The 26,577-nt window shown below is 31.4% G+C and overlaps 4 protein-coding genes and 1 pseudogene across 9 annotated transcripts; 4 read left to right on the top strand and 1 right to left on the bottom strand.

Annotated features, from left to right (window-relative positions):
• Positions 1-38: 38 nt before the first annotated feature.
• On the top strand, positions 39-14,696 carry LOC107165078 (E3 SUMO-protein ligase PIAS2-like). Of its 5 annotated transcripts, XM_015513141.2 has the most exons (5): positions 39-430; positions 5,798-5,944; positions 7,030-7,056; positions 10,843-11,574; positions 13,341-14,696. In XM_015513141.2, exons 2-5 carry the CDS (start codon positions 5,830-5,832, stop codon positions 14,501-14,503), a joined length of 2,037 nt encoding a protein of 678 aa, XP_015368627.2. In that variant the 5' UTR covers positions 39-430; positions 5,798-5,829; the 3' UTR covers positions 14,504-14,696. The 5 variants fall into 5 exon arrangements, with proteins under 5 accessions (XP_015368627.2, XP_089080191.1, XP_015368631.2 ...); XM_089224065.1 differs by lacking the exon at positions 7,030-7,056; XM_015513145.2 differs by lacking the exons at positions 5,798-5,944; positions 7,030-7,056 and having other exon boundaries at positions 40-430.
• Positions 2,687-3,504, bottom strand: LOC149057273 (uncharacterized; annotated as a pseudogene).
• Positions 14,697-20,490: 5,794 nt separating the features above from the next.
• Positions 20,491-20,985, top strand: LOC107165061 (uncharacterized). The gene has a single exon (XM_015513115.2). The coding sequence runs from the start codon at positions 20,491-20,493 to the stop codon at positions 20,983-20,985; it is 495 nt and encodes a 164-aa protein (XP_015368601.2).
• A 239-nt stretch (positions 20,986-21,224) lies between these two features.
• On the top strand, positions 21,225-21,596 carry LOC149057272 (uncharacterized). Its single transcript, XM_089223356.1, has one exon. The coding sequence runs from the start codon at positions 21,225-21,227 to the stop codon at positions 21,594-21,596; it is 372 nt and encodes a 123-aa protein (XP_089079482.1).
• Positions 21,597-21,709: 113 nt separating this feature from the next.
• LOC107165062 (uncharacterized) lies at positions 21,710-25,338 on the top strand. Of its 2 annotated transcripts, none has more exons than XR_016191063.1 (2): positions 21,710-23,872; positions 24,181-25,338. XR_016191063.1 is itself a non-coding variant. In XM_015513116.2 (2 exons), the coding sequence occupies exons 1-2, from the start codon at positions 23,741-23,743 to the stop codon at positions 24,610-24,612; spliced, it is 564 nt and encodes a 187-aa protein (XP_015368602.2). In that variant the 5' UTR covers positions 22,636-23,740; the 3' UTR covers positions 24,613-25,338. The 2 variants fall into 2 exon arrangements, 1 of the variants encoding a protein (XP_015368602.2); XM_015513116.2 differs by having other exon boundaries at positions 22,636-23,872.
• Positions 25,339-26,577: the final 1,239 nt, after the last annotated feature.

Raw genomic sequence — 26,577 nt, 5'->3', positions numbered from 1 at the left:
ACTGCCACTTAGCGTCTACCTCCATAGACTTCAAGTTTATAATCATTAATAAATGGTATTATCGAAGATGGCATAATTTCATTCATTTTTCAATTTTTCATATTCATATTATAACATGTAATAACGTTCATCGACTAGGCGTCATTTCCATTCCATTTCTTGGCACCTGCCACCTATGACTTTTGGTCATCGGTTAATAGTTTTTGTTTGTTATTCGTGATTCGTGATTTTCACGTTCACTTATAACCGTTTTCCGTACTCCACTTTTTATGTCTCATAGTGCTGCACTAAACTAAAAGTTTTCTTCTGAAGTGAAGTGGCGTGGACACATGGTTGTCGGTTCTTTCCTGTTAAGATACCAACGACAACCACATCCGTATTGATTGTTCAAATTAATTTTGACATACAGTTCAATTAAAAAAAAAAAAAGGTAATTACAGGTAATTGTTGTTTAATAATTTCTAAATATTTTAATATAACTCTTGGAGTCATAAGGATGTTAGTATTATATTGGCAGTTTAGTTACAATGCTTAGTTTTAAATTTTTCATCAGTATAGAACACCTTATATCAGTGTTGTGTCTTGTCTGTTAGTTACTGATATATAAGTAGTTAAAATTGGTAATATTAAGATGGTTATTTATTGTCCATTATACAATACTACCTATTGTTGTATATTGTGCTCTACTGGTCACATTTTTATTTTAAATGAATATGACAATAGGTTGTGCGACTACCAGAATAATTTGTATTCATAAATTACTAATAAAATCTCTGGCGTTTGTTGTTCAATATACTTAGGTACAGATTAAAATGTTAATTTGCAAAATTAATTTTGCAAAATCCAACTCTGAAAATAGTCAGTAATAGTTTCGATTAAACCAAACATTAATTCAATTCAAACTCTTATTTATCAACTATTCAGTTAGAAGAAAAGAAGAAAAAATTTTAAAAAATATAATAGAGAAGAAGATTTCAAAGAAGTGACTTCAAAATATGTAGGGACAAAAACGTGACGACAGGCTTGGGAGAATAAGTTAGTACTCGTAATTGTATATGGAAACTATAGTATACAGGGTGTCCCGCGAGGATTTATCCATTGAGATATCTCACGAAATAATAGAAATATCAACATTCTAGTTTTATAATAAGATTCACAGGGATAAGAAGTACAATTATTTCATTTTAAAATTAATTTTAATTTTTTGTAAAAAAATTACAAAATATAGGTATTTTTTTATTTAATTATTTCCAAAGAAAGATAGCCATTTTGTAGTGTTTATTTTTTTGAAAATATTGACGTTTCAAAATTTTATTTCCATTAATTTCCTGATTTTTGATATTTTTTTCTAGTTTTAATGAAATAAAATATGGTTATAAATTTATAACGATCAGGAACACAGAGAGTATTCGGCCGGCTGTATGAGAATGTGCCGTGCAGCGGGTCATATGTTTGTTAACATTATGGTGTTAAATAATTCGCAATTTTTCTCGAAACTAAAAAAAAATATTAAAAATCAGGAAATTAATGAAAATAAAATTATGAAACATCAATATTTTCAGAAAAATACAAAAAGAACTCTACAAAATGGCTATCTTTAATTTTTTTGGAAATAATTTAATGTAAAAATATATTTTTTAACTTTTTACCAAAACATTAAAATATGAAACAATTAAAGTTCTTATCACTGTGAGTTTTATTACCTAACCAGAATTTCAATATCACCATTATTTCAAAAGATGACCAATGGGTAAATCCTCATGGGACACTCAGTTATTGTGTTATGTGTATTAAAATACCTACATTTAGAAATTAGGAATCAAGCACACTAGGAGAGTTAATTTTCTTAAATTGTTTTTTTTTCTTTTTAAATGTGTTGTAAGTCTTTTAATCTAAGAGTGTTTGAAAAACTTGTTGCTCTTATTTACATCTGATGTAAAGGTCTCTCACTCTAAAATTATTTTGTCTAGACGATGACACCAAGGTAATTTGTGTTCAGCTGTACTTTTTTTTCCCCGTTTAAACCGACAGCAGAGGAGGATCTGTATGAACACTACTACTCCTCTGCTGCCATCGTTTATTAATGTTCAATAAAAACGCTAATACATACACATACTTAACACATAACTAATTATGGTTGCTTCACCTTAAAAATAAAAATATTAATACAATAGATACAATACAATACAATGCGATACAGTGTTCAGCTGTTCTTAACTGTAGCAATTTGAGCGGACCATTATACTTAAAAGAATTGTTTCCAAAATTTATAGAAGCTTCAAAAAATCCAAAAATTAGCAACTTACCTTATTAATTAGACCAAAGATGATAGAAAAATAAATTTTGATGATCTTTCACTTAATTCTCAATTCATATTTTCATAACATAATATCTAGCAAGTTAAACATTTCTGTTAACTCAAATAGGAGTAAGATATATTCATTTTTATGAGAATAGTTTTTGTAATATATAATAGCTGACCCACAAACATTAGTTTGCCAAATAAATTATTTCTAACGAATAAATTAGTAGTCAAATGAAAAATAACTGAATTATTATAATTGTGATGTGTTTTACTGATATATGACTGAAAGAAGAATGGTCAATAGAGCACTGGAAACAATAACAAAATACTAATAATATTCATTTTTTTGAATTCATTATACTTTTGTTATCTTATAAAATTTCAAATATTATCTGGATTGATGTCAATAGTGTGATTGTCACTGTGTAATTTGTATAATTAAATAATTTCAACAATTCATTATGCTCATTTAATAAAGCATCCAGTTCACCAACAATGGCGTCTGGCAAAAGATGAATTAAAAGTTATTGTATCTATAATGTGCATCCATGATTAGCGAGTGCACTTTTGGAGTCCTCACTGCTCATAAAGTACCTACATTTTTAAAAAATGTTGTGGTTCGTTTGGCATTGGTAACAATGAGCCCACTTTGTGATACATTTGGCCTTTGATTTTGAATGTTGAATTTAATTGTTGACAATTTTTAGCATTATTTTTTAACTATTTCTGTATTTCTGTTGCTCCAAACAATGTAATTTGGAAACATGAATTGAATATTCGAATTGACTTCAGAAACAGCATAGAATCTGGATTTGTACTGTTAAATAAACCGTTCAATGGTTCAGGTGGTGTTTCAATTGCCAGTAGTTGCACTTTTTCTGACTCTCAACACATACAGGCTGGCTCATTTTTGAATTTAAGCGAATCACATTGCGAACATTCATTGTCCATAGCACCAATCTCTACTTTCAAAGTGTCTACTACGAATCGATGCGCTTGTGTTTGCTCCAATCTTTGTTGTTCATTGAGTTCAGCTCGTGCCACTTGTGATTAAGATTCACGCAATTGCGCCATACTCACACAAAATTTCATATTATCGGATTGGATTTGTTCATCTATTTTTTGCCTCTCATAGTTCTCATGTTTGTATCTGAAATTGTTCTGTGATAAAAATTGGCACTCTGGTGTCTTACTGGCATTTTTAGTGACACAAACAAATATAATATACCTATTCAAATTAAAAAATATATATATATATATTATTCTCAAATCCTATAACCCATAGCAATCATTATTAAAAAAAAATTCTATCCTAAATCTAGCTGACCCCGTACACTTTGCCCTTAAAATATGACAATCCTTTCAAAGAATGTGATTATTCAAATCTTTTGTGATGTAACTCGTAGCAGTTAGTGCAATTCAACCATCCTGGTAGGAAATTCTTAGTTATGGGGCTATTAGTACTACTCAGCTTATTTTAAAAACTAATTATTTTTCCTATGATCAATAGCAACAATTTTTTATTTTTTATCCAATGGCAACCTATAATGTTATTATAGTTTAAAAACCCATGACAACCAGATAAACAAAAATTTCTATTGTAAATCCCAAAATTCCTGTTTGAGCACCTCCCGAGAGTGATCAATTCCCTTTATAAATTAACCTAAAACATATTCTCAGACCTACCAAATATACACAGAAAATTTGATGAAAATTGGTCAAGCCGTTTCGGAGTAGTTTGTAGTGATCACGTCGCCTGCAGGTATCAGTAGTCAAGGATGATGTTGGAAGGTGACTCTTGAGTTAATTTAAACAACGTTGAATTCTTCTTAGACTGATTGGTTATTTATTTTGACAAAACATATATTTATTTATAAACATGAAAGCTGAATTTTATTTAACAAGTTAAGTATTCTGAATGACTAGAATAAATTTGGTTTGACTCGAATATTTTCTAAGTTCAGAATATTATTTTATGAGAATTTTTCTAAGTCCAATTTAATTAATTAAAGAACAGACTGGCGTGAAGGTGCTCTGGCTAGTCTGGTCAAGTCGCGTCTGAATACAGGCCGTTTCGGGGTCTCTTATATAGTACTACCCTCTACTCACCATAGTCTACTTGCTCTTGTCGCTGTTCTCACGGATGTGGTATAATTATCTAGACTGACGGAAATGTTACTCACCCACGAACAAGCCAAATGTGCATCTCATGCAGCTGCAGACCTCGATAATTTATATTATTATTATGTAAAAATATATATTATGATATTCAGGGGCATCATTTCAGGTTTTTTTTCGGGTGTGCGAAGTTTCAAGCAGGCCATTTTGAAATTTCACCAGGCCATATAAAAATAGATATACATACGTATATGTATATTATCCTGCATTCAATTTTTTCCATACAATTATAGACCGGTTATTACTATTTGATTTTAATCATATAAATAATTGTGCATTCGTGGCTCGTGCATTATCTTAAGCTTCAGCAAGGCGCAGGCCAATTGTGACATTCTAAAAGTAAGGGGTGCAACCGCACACCCTGCCACCCCCCAAATGACGCCTCTGATGATATTACATTACAACATCGGTTCTTGGAACTTTTGTATTGATGTATAACCCTACATCTTGTGTACCCCTATCAATGATCTTTTATAGTCGTATGACCACATGATTTCGTGTTTCCCTAATGTTAATGATTTCCACGAAATGCTTTCTCTCCTACAATTACAAAGTTCGTCGCACCCTACCCTAGCTTGGTTCGTCTGGTACCTAGTTGACCGTGAACTATAGAATGCAAGTTCAATAAATAACACTGTGACACAATCTTTCTTCTTTATTATATAAATGTGAAAATGAAAACCTTTGAGGCCTATGTTCTCGGAAACTACTGAACCGATCGTTATGATTATTTTTTTAAATTGAAGATCTTGGTGTGTAGAAGATTTATGGTATTTGATCGATTATCTAACATAATAAACAAAGGAGTTATCAATTATTATAAATAATGGCCTCTTACGTAGATTTGGCAACATGGCAATCACTCTGGGTTTTCACATTTCCACAATCACTACAATGTGATCCTCCCTGACCACCCAACGTAACGTCTCCGACCGTCGGTTATGAACATGATGCTCGGGTTTCCCCCACTCGTAAAGCAACAAAAACAACGACGTCGTCAGTCGCCACCGACGACAATGGGCGTTGTGCGCGGTGAATGCATTCCACGGCTACCTAGGACGGATCGACCGACATTTTAAATTTTTAACTGAAGCCGCGTAAAAGTCGGAACGCTACCCAATGTTTGTGCATCGATGTATTGTCGAATATTCATGATGCCTGCATTTAAATAGTACTAATAATAAGTAGTAGAGTTTAATTTTTACATTTTTTTCGTTTCTTTTAATTTTAAGATTGTATTTCCATCATTTTTGACTTATTTTGATTCAATTCCAGTGATATTTGTTGATTTTTTTGTCGTTGTTTATTCAATAGATATATTCTGACCTACAAAGCAATTTATCACAATGAAAAGAAAAATGAATTTAGGTCGTTCATCAAATAGAATAAAACGTCAACGTTTACTCAGATTAAGTCAAAATAACAATGGCTCGCCAGATAACTGCAATATTAATAGCGAAAGTAACAATATTAATAACAATAATGATAATATAAATAATAATAATATATCTATTACCAAAAGTATTAGTGTTAGATCATATATTATGGAATATGGTTGCCGGATGGAACTATGCGTATACCGAATTGTGTCCAACATCATCCCCACCAACATAAATACAGGGTGATTCTTTTATCATAAAACACTCATTATTTAAAAAAGTATTGACTTTTTTCAAAATATTTTTTTACATAGTTTCAAGTTGTTAAAAAACCAACGCTTTTATTAAAAAATTATATTTTTAAATATTTTTTATCCTTATCATTTTTGAAAGTTTTTTACTTTTTTGAATGACAACAGAGTTTTAATTTCATATTCCAAAGCAGAATATTTTTCTAAGTATTTTGATTCATAAAAATCGAATTTAGGACGAGTAGTTTATGAGTTATATGTATTTAAAGTTTTGACAAGCGGAGTAGTGGACAAACATTTTGCGGGGTAATCCCGTACCACTCCGCACTCTGCCAATCTAAACTTTAAATACTTATAACTCATAAACTACTAGCCTCAAATTCGATTTTTATGAATCAAAATACTTAGAAAACTGCTTTGGAATATGAAATTAGACTCTATGTTGTCATTCAAAAAAGTAAAAACTTAAAAAATTATTAGGATAAAAAATATTTAAAAATATAATGTTTTAATAAAAACGTTGGTTTTTTAACAATTTGAAACCATGTAAAAAAATATTTTGAAAAAAGTAAATACTTTTTTAAATAATGAGTGTTGTTTGATAAAAGAATCACTCTGTATATCAGGATACACGACACGAATGCGCATGCCCAGAACTGTACACGAAGCAAATACGCATGCTCAGAACTATACTCGACACAAATGCGCATGCCCAAAACTTATGGGCATGCGCATTTGTGTCGTGTATCGTGAAATTTTGAAGGTGGTGGGGATGATGTTAGGCGTCAGGCTTAGGCGTAATTCGGTCCTATAGCAATTATGCGCAAGACTATTCATATTCCATAGTATATGTTCTAAGGTATTAGTAGTGTTAATTATTAATAATATTCACGATTTTCCTTTTACGAAAATTTAGTTCAACCACGTGTTCCACGGCATCGCAGTGAGTTTGTAGCATTTTTCCAAAATAATAAAAATTACTGTTCAAAAAAGGTACCTAGTTTTTTTTAAGTTTAGTATAAAACGCGAGGTATGAGTTTTATTAGTCGTCAGACTATTTCAATTTAGATATTATGTTGTATTCACCGCTTTCTTTCGTCGTATTTTTATTTAAATGCACATGCGTTAGCTAAATTTTCATATGCATCTGACAGAGAGTTGTCATCTGCACATGCGTATTAGAATTATCAAAATGAAAAATTCGACGAAAGAAAGCGGCATTACTTATAGTATAAATCACTACTTTTTCCCAGGACAACGCCGGGTAATTCAGCTATCTATTTATATGTAAAAAATATACTGCTAGCATAATCAAGGATTTTGTATTAATTGATAATATTAAATTCAGAGGCGGACTGGGGTAAGAAATCGGCCCGGACGATCTTAGGTAGAGGCCCTAAAATTCCGCGAATATCATTATACAGTATAAGTTTCTTTATGACAACTTCCAATCACCAGTGTTGGGTAGTAACGTAACGAAAGTAACGCGTTACAGTAACGGCCTTACTTTGATTGTAACGCGTTAAGTAATTTCATTAGAATTATTTCCAAGTAACGAAAATGTAATGGAATTTACTTTTGATAAGTAATTTCTGTTGAATAACGCGTTACAGTTTCAAATTATTAAGTACCTACCTTTTGCGAATTGAAAAAAAAATATGTCTATAATGCAGGTATTATTATGTTTACCAATGCAGTATAGTGATATACTATATATATTTATTAAAGCTCCTTATACAGCTGATCTCACAATTTTGAATTCAATGACATTGGTAAAGAATATTTTTATTAAATACAACACAGCTTTACCATCCAGTGCTTCTGTAGAGTGATTATTTTGTGTTTCAGGGGACATTTGATCTAAAAAAAGGTCGCTTATGAGTTACAAAAACTTTGAAGATACACTATTGTGTAAAGTTAATTTAAATCATAAATAAATATAAAATAATAATATTGTATTATATTAATTGTAGTATATTGATTTCTTTTTCAAATTATATCTATTTACTATAGGTAATGTATTTCTAATAACATTATTGAGAGGCATAATGATAATATTGTTATGAAATATAAAAAAAAATATTTTTTTTTACGAAATGAGAAAGTAATGAGTTACTTTTCAATTTTAAAAGTAAAGTAATTTTATTAGAGTAACGAATAAAGTAACTATTACATTTCTCTCTAAGTAACGAGTAAAGTAACTTTATTACATTTCTCTTTAAGTAACGAATAAAGTAACTTTATTACATTTCTCTCTAAGTAACGAGTAAAGTAACTTTATTACTTTTTAAAAGTAATTTACTCAACACTGCCAATCACCATTCACAACCACTAATCATTACACTGTTGTACACATGAGCCCAATATACCTGTGAGGGCCCGCAATCATACCACATAGGGGGTGTCCATTGTTAGTAAAATTAAGTAAAAATGACAAACTTGATATAACTTTAATACTTGCGTACAAACAGCACGAGGTCCGCGATCTACCACAGGTAGATTGCCTTCCTGATAGTATTATACTTCCGCGAATCAGAATTTTTATTCCATCCAGGTAACGGAAAAGTTAAGATAAGTTTTGAACACTATACACCGATTATTAAATAAAAAATTGAACAAAGCTTGAGTCATATAGATTTAGTGCATTTAATGGGCAATGAAGTTCACGGGATCAGCTTGTATTTTTATTTATTACATAGAGTAGACTATATATCGCTTGTTTGCTACAACATCGACATAACACGAAAAACATGATTTTACACAAAATGAATTTGAAATAATATAAATAAATATAAATAATGATAACGCAATAACGTCACAACTGCCATCTAGCGGCTAATTTATGTATGTTCACTTATGTCATTCTTGCAGCATAAAGAAAAACACCAAAATTATTATTATTTGCAAACAACTCAAAAATGACGATTTTTGTGTTATGTCGATATTGTAGCAAACAAGCGATATGTAAATAGCTGGAAATATGAAGTAGGGACATTGGACCCCTTTTTTTTTACACCATCTAGTTTTGTATAAGTACTTGTTGCTCTAATAGAAAATTGTATAAAATATACTCATAATATGGCTCTTGAAAAACTTTTTGGTTTTTGGTCCTTGATATTAAAAAGATTTCTGACCCCTGATCTGCAATAATTTCAATTCAGTTATAAATATTAATGTACTTTTAATGCATAGAAAACTAATACAATCTATTTTTTTATATACAGGTGTCTCAGAAAGATCTGACAAAAATGTATGCTAATTAAATGCAAGACAAAAATTGTTAATATTATTATGATAAGTAAATAATTTAAAAAATATTATACTCATATTAGCAAATTCTCAAAAATCATATTTAAAAAGAAGTTATTATGCTCTAAATTAATTTATTCAAAAAAATATTGAATTTTGAAAAATAAACTACTTGACTTAGATAAATCTTTTTACCATTGAAATTGTTCTTATAATTAGATTTACAAATAGGCTTTTTTGAATTTATCCAAAAAAAAAATGTATACATTTTTATGTTTTTATTTTCAGTATTAAAAATTTAGTGCAGGTGTCTATGATTTATGTATATATATAAAACATTTTTAATATTGAGAACAACAAAAGTTATTCCATATGTCAGATCATCATGAGACACCCTGACAAACCATTAGTTAATTCATTTTTTTTTTGATTGTGGTGTCCCTCTATACAAACTTAAAAGAAGGAAGTTGTGAAAATCATTAAATAATCTAGGTTGGTCGTTGTGAATCTATCTAGTAACCTTTAATAAAGATTGACTATAATTTCATTGGATGAGCTTTCAAATGTTTGTCATTCGTTACTGCAAGATTTTTATCAAGTTAGGTTATCTTGTTACTACAGTTTAAATTTATCATGAGTCTATCATAAAATTAAACCAATGTTTCTACTCACTTAGACTCATTCTCAGCAAGTCCTCAAAATAAAAATTCTCATCAATAATCTTCTAAAACCCATCTGGCTGTACTGTATACAGCTCTGGGGCACTGCCAAAATATCAAATAAGAGAAAAATTCAAGTATTCCAATCAAAAATCCTAAGACTCATAACTAATGCTCTTCCTTATGTCTCAAATCGTCCTCTTTATACAATTCTTCACATTCCTAAAGTCAGTGAAACAACCAAGTTGTACTACTTAAAATTTAGAAATTACCTTCAAAATTACGCTAACCCCCCTGTCAATAATTTACTATCAATTTCCATCCCCGGAAACCCTCCCAGAAGACTCAATTGACAATGTACCCGTGACCTAAATAAACAAACATGAATATCTAAATAATTGTTAATTCACGTCAATGTACCTTCGCTTGTTGGTTTTTCACTAAAGCCACTGCATTTAAAGTTAAAATCCATTATGCTTATTTAAAATTTTTTGTTTGTATAGATTGTATAAATTATAGTTTAAAAAAAAAAAAATTATGATTCTAAAAAGGTTAAAAGTTGCCACACATTGCAGCGGTGGTGGTAAAATTCTTTTGTCTTGGCGGTGGCGGTAAAATTGAGTCCGGCTTCATTTTGCCATAACCGCCACCACCACAACTACCGCTGCAGTGTGTGGTGACCGAGGTGGCGATCTTAATGTTCTATTTTAAAGATAATAATATATATTTATTTTTAACCATGGATAGTTACAACTACCTATATATTTTATTTATTCAATAATAAACTATTTATTTATTGTATTATTATTTTATTTTTTTAGTGACTATGATGACCAACCATGATGAAGGTTATAGAAATATGCTGGCTAGCTTCCGGACCAATGACTTGCAAGCACTATTGGGAGCTTTCGGTCGAAATAAAGCAGGACGAAAATCTGAATTAAAAGATCGGGCACTTGAATTGTTAAGAACTAGACCAACTGGCTTTAACCATGCAGCATATGTAGCAAAAATATATGAAATTTATCGTTCCATGCAATCAGATTTGCCTCATAATAATGATATTATGATGCGTAGTTTATTATCAACCCAACAAAGGCAAATGATGAACATGGGGCAGATACAGAACCCACAACAAAGAATGTACCAACCGCCACAATATCCTCAACAGTCAATGCATATGACCAGAGCTGGATTACCACAGGTTATGCCTCAAATTCAAAGAAGCATTTATGGTAATCCCGTTGGAGCAAATACTATGGCTAACAATAACATTCAATATATATCTGGTAGTTATCAGCCTTCTGGATCTCGTTCTATAGCATCATCACATTTATCCTCAAATCAACAAATGAATGCTGTGTCACAAGATGGATTGGGGTATGATAATATGAAAGGACCATCAGGTGGAAACAATCTATACATTCCATCTCCTGAAATTGTAGCCCAAATCAAGTTCAAAAAGTTGCCATTCTATGAGATTATTAGCGAGATCATTAAGCCAACTTTCCTAGCTGGTACTGACAGATGTACATTACAAAACTTTCCTAGAGGTAACAGTATATTATTTGTCTTTTTAATTAAATTATTTTTGAATTGATAATTGCAAAAATGTCTAAAGTCGATTGTTTTAATTTGAATAGTTGATAAAAACTGTATAATATAAATAATTTTGAAAACCAAATTAATTTAAGAATAAATACTTATTAAAACAGAATATATTCTAACTATACATAATTTTTGTGTTAAAAAAAAATAATTTGTGCTTATTATTAATTTTCAAAACATTATGACTTCTATATAACTTCTAGTAAATTATTATTTTTTATAGTTCGCCAATTCAAAATTTCATTCCAAAATGAAATTGATTATATATTTTGGAAGATCCTCAATGTAAGATTTAATTGGTATACTTCTTACCTTCAATTCTAGCAGTTTTAATTACATTTCTTACATATTAATCTGATTCATTTCTGATACCTCTCTTACGAACTGATGTTCATTGACGAACATTTATTTCCCATTGTCAAAATAAAATTATATCACTTAAAAAATAATTTACTTGAAATATTGCTGTGTAACAAACAAGTAAATTATTGGTAAACTGAAATATGTATAGAATATTTTTTTTAGTGCCATAATAATACTTAGTATCCCGTGAGGACATACCCATTAGCCATAGAGGGAGATTTGTGCTCGCGTAAAAACCAGTTTTTGCCGTTTTATCTATAAACTAAAATAATTATTAAATATCATGTGATTAAATAAAATAAAATGTTGAAAAGTCAAAATTTTTAACAAAATAAACTATATAAAATGTATCTTTATTTTTTTTTAAATTAAAAAATGATATTTTTTTTAAAACTTTTACCAAGAAATAAAATACATGTAGCCCTTGTCTATGTGAGTCTAATAAAAAGTGTAAATCAGATTTATGATATATTGATTATCTCAAATGATATTGCAATGAGTAAATCCTCGTGAACACCTTGTATACCTAATTACTAGGGCTCGGAAGTTGATGACCTTAAAAACAATAAAAAAAATATGGCAAAATTGACCTAAAAAAATTTCAAATATTAATTTTAAATTACCTAATAAAAATACATTTTTTAAATGTTTTATTTTATTTTACTTTAAAATTCTATATAAATTTATCAAAGCTTCGAATTACTCAAAATATGACAAAAATGTCCTTAAAAATGAATTAAAAAAATTACGTTATATTTTTTTTATAAATTTATCAAAGCTTACAAATTACGATAAGAACTGAACTAGTGTGATATCAGTAAAAAGTAATAAACGCCAAAAAATGTAAAATAGAAATTAGTTATTCAGATTCATATGCTAATGAAACAGATTTGTGGCTAGGAGTGCATTGTCTAAAACGTTCCAAAAAAAAAAAAAAAATGCAATCTGCATCATTTTCAGAGCCCCTACTAATTACCTATACTACATTCAGATTATATTACATTATTTTTTGAATCCGATTGATTGATTTGTTAATAATATACAATAGGCATTTACCTTCAAATTATGTCTTGAAAATCAAATCAAATATGAGTATATAAATCAGAAGATATCATTGAGTGTAAAATCAACACAAGTCATTGACTAAAGATGTTTTATCTCTCAACCAGATTTTTTGGTTATAATCTTATAGATAAAATAAGTAAATGTAAAAACGATTTTACGCTCAATGCATAGAAATACATGATTAGTATATATTTTTTCTATTGTCTCAATTTCATAAAATATGTAACTCCTGACGTTTCATATATGAACAATTCTTTCATGATAGATATTTATTTTATTTCAGGTATGAAAGAATCATCATTCAAATTTTTTTTAGCTACTGATGACGTCAATCTTGTTACCATGAATCGTGATATTAGCCCAGGAAAAAATGAGTATATTTATCAGTTCCAGATTCGAATTAGTCAGTTAGTGGAACCTATAAGTAATGAAGTAACAGATTTTATGCCTCTTGGATTACACATTCGAGTTGGTATAAAAGCATGTCCATTGCCACCTACTGCTCCTAATACTCGTCCAGGAGCTGAATCCAGACGAACGCCAAGACCTATCAATTGCACACAACTTATGAAACTTGCTCCAATCGTTCCCAACTCAATTTATGTAAATTGGACTCCTGATGGAAAAAACTATATTATGTGTTTGAATCTTGTAAAAAAATTAACTTCAGAAACGTTGATAAAAAGACTTCAAGATAAAGGAGGTAGGAGTTCAGAAGAGACCAAAAACTATATAATTAAAAAGTTGGCAGATGTTGATCCAGATTTGGCCACTACATCTTATCGATTTTCTTTGGTGTGTCCATTGGGTAAAATGAGAATGAAGATACCGGCAAAATCTATCCATTGTGATCATTTACAATGTTTTGATGTTAGTACATTTATTTTAATGAATGAAAAAAAGCCAACATGGATGTGCCCAACATGTAATAAACCTTGTTTGTATGATGACATCCAAATAGAAAATTATTTTTTGGAAGTAGTTTCAAGTCCAACACTTAAGGACTGCAGTAAGGAAATTGAAATTTTGGCTGATGGCACATGGATAGTTTATGAAGAAACTAAAGAGACAAAAGCTTCAAATAGTACTCCTGATAAAAAATTAAAACCTATTGATTCTGTGGATTTAGATAGTGACGATGAAAAATCTGATGATCAAAAAGCAGAACTTAACCCTGTAATTGCTAAAAGCCAAGAATCCGAAAACTTAAACTTTGTTGATTTGACATTAAGTGACGATGAAGTAGAACCACCAAAAGAAAAAGATAAACAGGAAAATGAGGCACAAGCTGCTGATGCTATACAACCAATTGCTGTAGTTGATTTGAAACCACAAGCTCAAGTACAGCCGCAACAAGCTGTAACTAGTTCTGAGCAAGGAGTAGTAATTGAAATAGACAGTCCATCCCCTCCTTCAAGTCCTATCCCTACAACAGAAGCCTCATAATTTTTTTTGTCTTTCTATATTTTTTTTTATCATTATGTAAGTTAAACAATTTTAAGATTATAAACTTTTAACATTTTTCTGATGTATAAGTTCTACGCATATGACATACAAACATAACGTAAAATTATAACGTAAGAATTCTTAAGATGTTACATTTCTTAAATATTAATATAATAAAATCCATTTTTTCTTACATATTATTTTAAGTAAATTGAAATTTAATCTAGTGAAATCACACTTTCTTTGACATACTACCTATATCGGTAGTCTAAAACAAATTACTGACAGAACATAAATTTATATGTCAAAGGTTTGAGGGCAAAACACCTTTTTTAATTTAATTTTTTACTTATCTTAATATTAATACTAAATCTAAAATAAACAAAATAGATAAGGAAAACATTTATTAATTTTTATTTAAAAAAAAATATTTGAAGAACTAATTGTTTATATTTGAGACCACTGACTTAAGTAATGTTTAGCCAAGCAGGATGTATACTCGTTGACAAAGTAGAATCTACTGGCCAGCGACCTGTTACTGTCTGGTGGTGCAAATCTTACACATAATAATTTTTAAGTAATTATTCTTTTCAATTAAAGAAGTTTTATTATATAATTTTTTTTTATTGGGGTACTAGCACTCGCAGAGTAAGCTATCCTAACTTGTTTATTTAATCAACCTTTTAAGTTTTAATATGCAAAACCATAATTATTTTAAACCAAAATATTCGCAAAATTCAATCAAGATCCACACGTCATCACTTCTCTCAATCTTCAATTTCATCAAGATCTCATAACTGATTGGTAAAAAAATAGCATATAAAAGTTAACTAATCCAAATAACTTAATAAAACAATACATTTACTCTTTGCCTTCCTCCTTGTTTTATGGTGTCTCTAGAAATATTAAAATCTTCACCTCTCAATTGGCTAAATACTTAGGTCTAACCTATTAACAGTATTAACAGTCCCCTTTCACCATGGTGTCTCACCACATTGTCCACATTAAAATCAAAAGGCTTTCATCAATTTATACTACTTAACTTGAATGAGTCCAGTTCAAGACTCAATTGCCGACAGGACAGATAGTAATACCATTGATTATAAATAGTAGTAATACTATTTATAATCAATGCTAATACTAATATACTATAGTCTTGTTGCGCAGAAGCAAAATATTTAAGATAAGATGCCTACATACAGGCGTTATTATATTCTGTAAAACAAGCATCTCTATAGTCTTTATAGTGGTGGCCGGTGGGCATATAACACAACTCCTGAAACTCTCCATAGAAGACTCAAAAGAAATTAGTGCCGAGATTTTCTCAATGATTAATCTAAAGAATAATTTACATTAAAAAAAACAAGTTGGTCAGGGTAGTGTTACTACTGAATTACTCCTCTCTGCTCTCATCATAATGCAATAATGTAAAAAACTATCATTTATCACATATTCTTAAAAGGAACATATTGCATATATTGTGTACAAAAATTAAAATAACTTTTTATGTCTAAGCTGTATGGCTGTATTTAATTTATTTTCTATTATTTATTAATTGCATGATATAATTATAAGGTGTGAGTACTGAGTAGTTATGTATTTAGACCAAACCTGGTGAATAGGATTATTGAATTTTTAATCAGAAAAATGAAACTTGTATCTATTGAAATAATAATGACATTATAATAGGTAAATTACTTTATAAGTTATAACTAAAGTCTATAACAATAATATAACAAAAACTAGGTGCGTGTTTATATTCACAGGTTTTTTTTATGGTCTTTTTTTCTGTCTATCTTTAAATTTATATCATTTATATAGGTCAATCAGGAAATCGTGAATATTCCCGATGGTGTGGCTCTTAAGTGGGCTACATTAACATAGTTATATAATTTAAAAAAAAGTAATTTTTTATAAAATACGTATATAAATAGTATTACAATGTTTTGATATCAATATATTATAATATGAATACATGTAAATTAATAAATATTAATTCAATAATAAGCACAACAAATTTGCAGTTGGTTGAAAAAGAGAATCATATTAAAATCATACCCTAAACATCCGGAGACGCTAGCACTCGCTCTCGAGACGGCCATAAGACTTTAATTTTGTCAACACAACAGAACTGCGTCAACTGATTTAAATGATTAGAACTTAAGGTAGGTAACAACTAACTAATGTACATCTGTTCATATGCAGTAAATATAATTTTAAATAATAATAAGTAAATATTGAGAGGACGCTACACCCGCATGTGTTGTCTCCGTCTTACACGTGTACTATATAGCAAATTTTCGTTCGCGAGATTCAATAATAGTGTGCTGATAGTTTTGATATTAGAGTGATTTGACAAACTTTTAGGTAGGATCATTATCTGTGTTCTCATGTTGGTTTTTTACGATATTTTAATTTTTAAATGAATTATAAGCATGTTAAGTGTAAATATTTTAAAATCACATAACCTGAATCCCATAAATGTGATGTTACTCTTTGTAGTTCTTCAGTATCTAAATGAGATATTTTTTTTGGAAGTAAAGACGATAAAACTATTTCTATTGGAACAGTATTTTTTTCAAATCTTTGATTGAAATCTATAATTATGGGATAAACGTATTTTTTCTATAATAATCTTCAACTGGTATCAGATGAGATGTTGGACCTACAAGTTTGTTTCCTTGGCATACAAGGAACAATATAATTTTTTTCTGAAATGTCTAGAATGGTTTTCCAAATCCTACCTATTAAATGTAATATTTGCTTGGCATCTTTCATTCTGTATAATTTGTTTAGTATTATTAATAAATTCAGTGGCGGTGTTCACATTCAAACTTTGTTTTTGGAGTGCTTTACTTAGGGAATGTGTTATTGTAAAAATTAAATTAATAATTTTTACAGAGACGATAAAGTTAGTAGTAGTTAAGCAACGAATAAAGCAATGTGATTTTGAAGAAGAAGTCACATCATCCGATCATCCCATGTACTTATACATTCTAAAGCCTGTAGTATTTGTAATAAATTATCATTAAAAAACATTAAAGATTCGTGTCGTTCTACCCATCTTGTATCACATAAGACACTCAACTCGGAACCTAATTTTTGCTTGAGAACAAAATTTCTTTTGGCTGAACTATGGACAAAAGCAATTATTTCTTTAATTGTACTAAAGCAGTTTCTAACACTTGGAATATTTGCTGACTTAGATAATACCAAATTTAATGCATATAAATATATAAAAACTAGCTGACCCGGCAATGCTTCGCTATTGCAAGATTTCTCAGATATTAAATTGCTATTTATTTTGTGGATGTTTCTGGATGTCTTTTTATTCTAGACCACTTTTAGTCACGTCTTCGTGGTAATGTAGCCATATAAATTTAGCGTCGCCACCGCGGATTCTTATTCATAATATTTAAAAATTTGTTTTTGTATATGTATGTAAATTGTGTATGTACATTTTGTAGGTATAACTATGGATGGAACAAAAGATATGAATTATGCCAGTATTTTGATAATTATTCAAATACTTAAAAAATTTCTTTGTAAACAACGTTATCAACTTTTTCTGGATCGGGGGCAAAAATATACAAATAAAATTTGGATGTCACACGTGACAGGGCGACGTATAGTTGACCGTGAGAAAAACATTGAACGCTTAGGTTAATTCCAGCAACGTTAAGTGTTTGTCCCTGTGCTTTATTTATAGTCATTGCAAATGCTAATTTAACGGGAAATTGAATACGTTTAAACTTAAAAGGCAAATCTGATTTAAATTCAGAAATCATGAATGGCGTTCTATTATGCGATAGCAATAATAGTTTATACATGAAACTTTTTTGGTGTAGGAACTCTAGTAACAGGATCGACTTGAGGGATATCTATCGAGTATCCATTACCATATCATTACAAGTATCCTTCACCGTAGGGGAACATTAATGGATATTGAAGACTGTCGTAGGAACGGTGCAATTCAGAAATTATTTGAAGATTGTCATCACGAAATCGCAGTACAATGTCTCTTTTGTCGAATTGTTGTCCTGTAATTATAACGGCTACTTTGCTCGTTGACGACCGCGATGTTCACCATTCGGAACTTTGTTAGAGTGAATTACCAATGTCTGTAACATTAGAAGGAACGCTTTCAATGGCTGTTTTTAAAGACTTTACATGTCTATTATGAGTATTTAACATGACTTGTAGGGATCTCATTAATACGTTGTCGAGGATCTCTCTTGAATTTATGTTACATCTTGTAGATGCTTGTGTATCAGGATCGGAAATAAAATAAATCTGCAAAAATTTATGGTCATCAGGATGATATGGAAAAAGACTGCCGGCAACGTGGTAAACCTGACCCTGTACTTTAAAGGTATGCATAAACCCTTTATGAACTACCTGGTTGCTTCTGAATGAAGTCATTTGGAAAGCATTGTTGTAATAACGAATATCGCGTGTGAATTGTTTATGTTTTGTGTGACTTCCATTAAGAAGGGAATTCAATGGTTCTGGTGGTATAATTATACCATCTAATTTTACTTTGCCATTAGAGCAACATAAGGTTTTGTATTCATCCTTCCATCTCAGAGCAGAACAAAACTGGCAAACTATTGTAGGATTTCCTATAAAAACTGATGAGTTATTTTTGTAATCCACCGTTGGATAACAATGTTTATGTATTTGCCAGGCGACGCGAGCGCACAATACCTGCCTTGGTTATTAGCAGTATATAATATGTACAATAATAAATCTATATACAGGGTGATTCTTTTATCAAACAACACTTATATGGTGTCTGTGTGTAAATACCACCTAACATACACCTATAACACACAAACACTACCCAACTTTGGGAGGCTATATCTTGTAAACGGATTAACGAAAAATGAAAATTTAAACGTGAAAATTCATTGAAAAATAGCCTTTTTAATTTATGAAATTTTAAGTATAGGTTGTCATTTGAAAATCAAAAGTTGATAATGGTTAACCTGATAAATATAAGGGTGAAAATATTTAAAAAATATATAGTTCTAGAACAAGATGGTTCTAAAATTTTGAAAAAAAAAAAATTTGAAAAAGTCAATAGTTTTTGAAATAATGAGTGTTGTTTGATAAAAGAATCACCCTGTATATAAAAATGGAGACAAAAAATTCGAAATTGCATCAGTGAGAACGGCTGGGCCGATTTGGCTCAAATTTTTTTTAAATGATAGGGAATGTCGGGGAGCTGGTTTATAACATAAATTATGGACCTAACTCCTGCGAGTTAGAGATTTAGAGACAAGAACTTAGTTACACCGGTGGCGCCCTCTAGCAGATAAAAATAAAAATATAAATAATAATATAAATATCGATAAAAATCGAAAAAAAAAATATTTTTATATTCTGGTTGATATACATTTTTTATTATAGACACTTAGAACTTTAGAGTAAAATAATAATAATAATAATAATAGTTACTCAAGTCAAATATGTTTGCAAATATGTGAACAAAGGGAGTGACATGCAGAGGCGCCGACTTTTAGATATTAGCGCGGGGGCAAACTCTTCTATTAAGTGAAAAAAAATTCTATAGTAGTAATTCTATAGTTTGCTTACCGAGAGGAGTAATTACCAAATTGTCCCTTAACTCTATTTTAATACTCCTCTAGGGTGCTATAAATATATTTGTTTATAATTTATAAATAATATGTGAATTGAAAATTTTTAGTTTATATACTATAATGGTAATAAAATCAGTTCCGTCTCTATATTTCGGGAAAAATTGAAATGACAGATGTATTTTTAGACAAAATATAAAACCAAATAGTAGTGAGCGTCAAGCGATCTATAGTATTTATAGATCATATTTAGGTATTATACAAATATACAATCGTCGATGTTCTAATGAATATTTTCATGTTATAATCTGGTATTTTAACCAAATAATTATTATTGTACACAACGGGGCACGGGGGCGAAATAATACTTTTGCCCCCGTTAAATCAATGTACGGGGGCGATCGCCCGCTTTGCCCCCGCGGAGTCGGCGCCTATGGTGACATGGCTGTGTTTGGCATTGCTGATTCAAATGCAAACGATGAGGTGATGAAATTTCAACTTGGACGTTACGTGAGTTGTAATGAGGCAATTTGGCGGCTGTTTTCATTTACAATTCATGAACGTCACCCGACTGTCGTACATTTGGCAGTTCACTTAGAGAACGGCCAGCGTGTATACTTTACGGAAGCGAACGCAGCGCAAAGAGCAGAACGACCACCAGCGACGACATTGACAAATTTTTTTTCGACAAGCGAAAGTGATCCGTTCGCGAGGACTTTACTATATTCGGAAATGCCACGATATTATACATGGAATGCTACATCAAAGAAGTTTCAACGCAGGAAGAAAGGTGATGCTGTTGCTGGCTTCGCAGATGTCTATTCGACTGATTCCCTCGGACGAATATACACAGTTCATCCATGCCAAGACGAATGCTGGTGAACGTTAGGGGCCGGACATCCTTCAATTCCCTGCGTACTGTCGATGGTGTACTGTGCACAACTTTTCGGGAAGCTTGCCAATGCTTGAATTTGCTCGAAAACGATTCACATTGGGACTTAACACTCGCCGATGCAACCGTTTCTGCGCCAGGAAATCAAATTCGTACGTTGTTTGCGATCATCATAGCCACATGTCATCCATCAAACCCGAATGCATTGTGGGAGAAATACAAGGACGAGATGGTTGATGACATTTTGCACAGAGTTCGAACGACAAATTTTAATTTTGATATTGAAAGTAACGACGAGATGCGCAACGAAGCATTAGTTCTGATCGAAGACATGTGCGTGCTCATGTGCGGCAGTCTGTTGTCAACTTTGGGAATGCCAGCGCCAAATCGTTCGAGGCACACTGCATTCAATCTTGAATTTCAGCGAGAGAAAAACTATGATCTAGATGAGCAGGCTGAAAGAATCCGAAAAAATGTGCCGTTGTTGAATGCCGAGCAGAAGAATGTATACGATTCGCTGATGAAGGTTGTTAATGATGGAACGGGAGGCATTTACTTTCTCGATGATCCTGGAGGGACAGGCAAAACGTTATTTCGTTGATTCTGGCAACAATTCGGTCAAGATCACAAATTGCATTGGCTGTCGCATCCTCTGGCATTGCTGCCACATTGTTGGAAGGCGGTCGAACTGCACATTCAGCTTTGAAGCTGCCAATGAATCTTCTTATGGTTGACAAGCCTACGTGCACAACGACCAAGAATTCAGCGACAGCGAAATCGATGCGAGAATGCAAAATCATCATTTGGGATGAATGCACGATGGCACATAAACTAGCTTTGAAGGCAGTTGACCGAACGATGAAAGATTTACGAGGTAATTCGAAACGATTTGGTGGGGCAATGATATTGCTCTCCGGAGATTTCCGTCAAACACTTCCCGTCATTCCGAAATCTACTGCTGCCGATGAAATTAATGCATGCCTGAAATCGTCGTTTTTGTGGCGGCATGTCAAGAAGTTGAAATTGACCACGAACATGAGAGTTGCGTTGCAAAACGACCCATCGGCTGCTGAATTCTCGAGACAACTGCTGGCGCTTGGTAATGGACACATTCCGATTGATGTTATGACTGGATTAATATCGTTTCCGGCAAATTTTTGTGAGTTCACATCGTCAAAGGAAGAACTCATTACAAAAGTGTTCCCAAGCATTGAGGTCAATTATAACAATCTTGATTGGATGAATGAACGGGCAATACTAGCAGCGAGGAATAAGGACGTCTATAGCTTGAATTTTACAATTCAGAGTAAAATTGCTGGAGAACTGCATTCATACAAATTCGTTGACAGCACGACCGACGAAAACGAAGCGGTCAACTATCCGACAGAATTTTTGAACTCGCTTGATGTGCCAGGAACTCCACCGCATAATTTACAGGTAAAAGTGGGATCGATCATAATTATGTTGCGGAATCTAAATCCTCCTAAATTGTGTAATGGTACACGATTGTCCGTCAAGAAACTGATGAACAATGTAATACAATCAACGATCATCAAGGGCAATTTCAAAGGGGAGGAAGTCCTTATCCCACGAATTCCGATCATTCCAACAGATCTTCCATTTCAGTTTAAGCGGATTTAGTTTCCCATTAGATTGGCTTTTGCGATGACAATCAATAAATCGCAAGGCCAATCGTTGGAAGTCTGTGGGATCAATTTGGAATTTCCATGTTTTTCGCACGGGCAGCTGTACATTGCCAGTTCGCGTGTTGGAAAACCGTCATCGTTGTTTATTTTTGCACCAAAAAACAAAACGAAAAACATTGTTTATCAAAATGCAATATACTGATTTCTGTAACAATTCATTACAATGGAATACTTGAATTTTATTATCAATCTAGACTTTATTTGAAGGCGTTAAGTTCACCGGGTAAACTTAATTTTAAAAAAAAAATTAGGCAAAACAACGTTTGCCGGGTCAGCTATATATATATATATAAATTGGATACCTATATATATATATATATATATATAGGTATCCAATTTACACGTTTATTTTAATTAATAATAACTATTTATTTATTAACTTAATCGGCCTAATTTTTGCCTTAAATCTTCTCTGTGATGCCCTCTTTAATTTAAAAAAAAATTGCACGACGATTGAATAAGTAGTTTCGGAGTTTGTGCCGAACAAAAAAAAAGCGACTTCATTTTATATAGTAGTATAAGTATAGATATAGATATAGATATGTTTATAATATAATAGTAAAATTGTATCGTGTGTTTAGTTATATTTTATACATATTATGGTTTGTCTACCTGGTATAGAGTGCTAAATATATTTCATATATAGGTATATCATATAATTGATATTCGCAAGCCCGGATCCATGGAATAATATCATAATAATCTTTCCCTGGGCCTCCATACGATTTTTTCTCAGTGATACCTAGTAAGCTTTTGATATTATTCAAAAAGCATATATATATACTATATACATAATTTTAAACGAGCAGCTAAACCACCGATATACAGCTGGGTTGTTAAATATGATATAAAAAATAAAAATAATATTTTCAGTATGCTGGCTTCAGTTAGTTGACATGACAACGAATATCAACTAACAACTGTATAATTAAAACAATTTGCCTTAAATTATCTAAAGTTATTGGTCATTATATATCCGACAAGCTTACATTGCAGACGTCCGTTATTCATTACCACAGAATTCTTATAACTTCAAAAAATGATCGTTCTTCTGTATGCGTTGTTCAATATTAAAGAACTAATCAACATATTTACTCCGGTGATGAGCTGCGGAGAAACCAGTGTTGATAAAGAAAATAAATCACAAATGGACGAAACACTCGATAAGCTGGTACTAAAAATTACAATATATATTAAATTATTATATTTACAATATGATACTGCAGTCCTCGATGGAGGAGGGTAATGGCTATTACTACTAAACCTCATTTATTAAACCACATTTTCAATCGGTATATTTATATTACTAAATGTAAAAAAATTAATTTAATGAAATACATTGGTCCACAGTGGAAAAATATGTTTCTAGCTATTTGATAATTTATAAACTTTGAAAAAAGTACTTTTTACAGGACTGAATATAATATAGTAAAATAAATTTTTATTGTGAAAAAAAATAATGTGTGATTATCCTTGTAGTGTGTTGAAAACCCAGTGGTCGAGACGAGAGAGATTGGCACGCAGGTGGAAAGACCGCATGAAAGGCCATCTGAAAGGCAGTTTGAGACGCCGTCTGAATGTCCGACGGAAACGTCACTGCAGGAGACGCCGGTTTTTTCAGTACCACACCAATATTATGTGGGCCCGGCAATGTTTTGTTCTCAACCTTTACCTCCATCTGCTGACTGTGTGATTGCCTCTGGTTTTTCATTCCCTCCACCACCGCTGCCGGAGTATTATGTGGGACCAGCACTATTTCACACTTCACAGCCACCACCACTGCCATGCTGTGTGGCAGCGTCAAGATTTTGCTATCCACCACCCCTCATTGAAAATTTAGTGCCTTGGTCACCAATGTTTTATTTGCTTCCACCTCCATTCGTGGATGATGGCCAGATGTTAATTGACTGAAGTCGTGGCATTGTTTGTAAGATGTGGCCGCATGTCTTGTACCATAGACCATCTAATATGTTCGTAGCCACTAGAATTATCAAATAGGCACGGTTTGTTAGCCTTGCAAGAAGAAATGACGATTGTATAAAATAATATGTTAATTAATATGATGTATAAAATATTGTTCATAATTTAAATGAAAATTAATGTATATTATGTCAAAATAACTATGTAAAAATTGTATAATATGTATATGTATATAAAAATATGTACCTATAATTAAGAGGACGTGATACCCGCAAGTGCGTTTTCTCCATCTTACAAGTGCATTATATACTAAATTTTACGTTCAGCAGAACACTTGTAGCTCCGTTAGCTTAAACATTAGAGTGAACTGACGTCTTATAAAATTTAAAGGTAAGATTATCATCTAGACAACCTCATATGCTTTTTATTATATATTAAATTTAAAGTGAGTTATGAGTATTTTAAAATTGTAAATTTTTTGTGCATCTTAAAATACTCATAACTTGCTTTAAAATTTAAATATAATAAAAATCATACCTTTAAATTTTACAAGAGGTCAATTCACTCTAATTTTTAAGCAAACGGAGCTACACGAACGTACAATTTACTATATAATGCACTTTTAAGACGGAGGCAACACATGCGGACATATCACGTCCTTTTAAATAACATTGTAAAATTGTATTTTAATAAAAATAAACAAATCTTTGTATAGTATGCTATTAATTTACTTTATTCAGTTTATTTGTGTAAGCACCTATGTAAAATATGAATTAAATTTATAAAATCTGGTTGGCGAGTAACGGTCTGCTGTATATTAGGCGTCTATAGAGAGTCACTGTAATGGAAGCGTTACATTTTACCTAGTTCAATGATATAAAGTCGTTTCACACAATAAACAATTCTTATCCACCCCTGTGTAATGATATGCTCACACAACACAGATAATTATAAAGAATTATATAAATTTAAAATGTTGATAAATAACAGACAGGCTTTCGCATGTAGAAATCGGACATCTCCAATGAAACTATTGTCATAGAGAAAAATAAAGAATTAATAATATACGATTACCGATTAAGAAGTCTGGACCTACTTGCAACGGTTAGGCGCGTAGGACGTGTGGCTTTTTTATGGGCCGCCAGAGAAAAGTTATTTTTGGAAAAGATCTTTGCCGCCGAGGAGAAATCTACTTCTCGGATGTGTGAAAAAACCTTTTTATCCGACCACCTGCATAGCCCTCTCTAGTCAGCATGTCCATTTCGTCCCCTTATAGAGAGTTCATGAGCACTATCCGCAACAGCAACAACCTTCAAATATCAAATTCTGCGAGGGGCATCTGAAATCTTTATGTTGAGCGATTATCAGTGCGTTTAATTTTTTTGAGTAATAGTCACGTTGTGTCGCCTAGTACTTTTACAGCATAGACCACAGGCAGCTGAGAGTTAGGGGTAAGGCATTAAAATAATATAATATTAATTGCGATTATTTAATTGTAGGCATATTTTGCACGCAATTATATTGTACGGTGTATTTGTTTTAAATTTTTGAATACACGATTTCGAGAACCATCCGAACACCCGAATTAAGGTAATAGCGCTATTTAAATATCTATATCTAGTACCTATCATTCTTCAGCTCTTATGAGAGTAGAAAATAAAACAGATATCTAACATTACCTCTCAATTATTATATAACTATTGGCAGGAACCTTAGTTATAATTATTTATATTTTTTATACTCCTATTCAGTGGCGTAATTCCAGTTTTTGAGGGGGGGGGGGCAAACATTTTGACCGGCCCATAATATAACTAAAAAAAAAAACCACTCGCTAACAACTATACATTACAATATTACATTTTTATCTCAGTACAAATAGCCTTTATACATACATACTACCACAGATTATATAATCTGTGCTACTACTTTACTATTAGGGTTAACTAAGATAAAATA

The sequence above is a fragment of the Diuraphis noxia genome, unplaced genomic scaffold (assembly GCF_037042655.1).
Source record: "Diuraphis noxia isolate RWA-SAM2 unplaced genomic scaffold, SU_Dnox_SAM2 contig0003, whole genome shotgun sequence".
In the NCBI taxonomy this organism is placed as follows: domain Eukaryota; kingdom Metazoa; phylum Arthropoda; class Insecta; order Hemiptera; family Aphididae; genus Diuraphis; species Diuraphis noxia.
Note: the sequence above shows the minus strand (reverse complement) of the source record. Positions and strands in the feature narration are given on the sequence as shown.

Bases quoted from the DNA above. Each gene is read 5' to 3' on its own strand.
- LOC107165078 (XM_015513141.2), top strand. From the start codon at position 5,830: ATGAAAAGAAAAATGAATTTAGGTCGTTCATCAAATAGAATAAAACGT. The intron at 5,945-7,029 runs GTAACAATATTA...ACGAAAATTTAG, and splicing joins CTGCAATATTAATAGCGAAA to TTCAACCACGTGTTCCACGG. The intron at 7,057-10,842 runs GTGAGTTTGTAG...TTATTTTTTTAG, and splicing joins ACGTGTTCCACGGCATCGCA to TGACTATGATGACCAACCAT.
- LOC107165061 (XM_015513115.2), top strand. From the start codon at position 20,491: ATGTACGGGGGCGATCGCCCGCTTTGCCCCCGCGGAGTCGGCGCCTAT.
- LOC149057272 (XM_089223356.1), top strand. From the start codon at position 21,225: ATGGTTGATGACATTTTGCACAGAGTTCGAACGACAAATTTTAATTTT.
- LOC107165062 (XM_015513116.2), top strand. From the start codon at position 23,741: ATGATCGTTCTTCTGTATGCGTTGTTCAATATTAAAGAACTAATCAAC. The intron at 23,873-24,180 runs GTACTAAAAATT...TTATCCTTGTAG, and splicing joins ACGAAACACTCGATAAGCTG to TGTGTTGAAAACCCAGTGGT.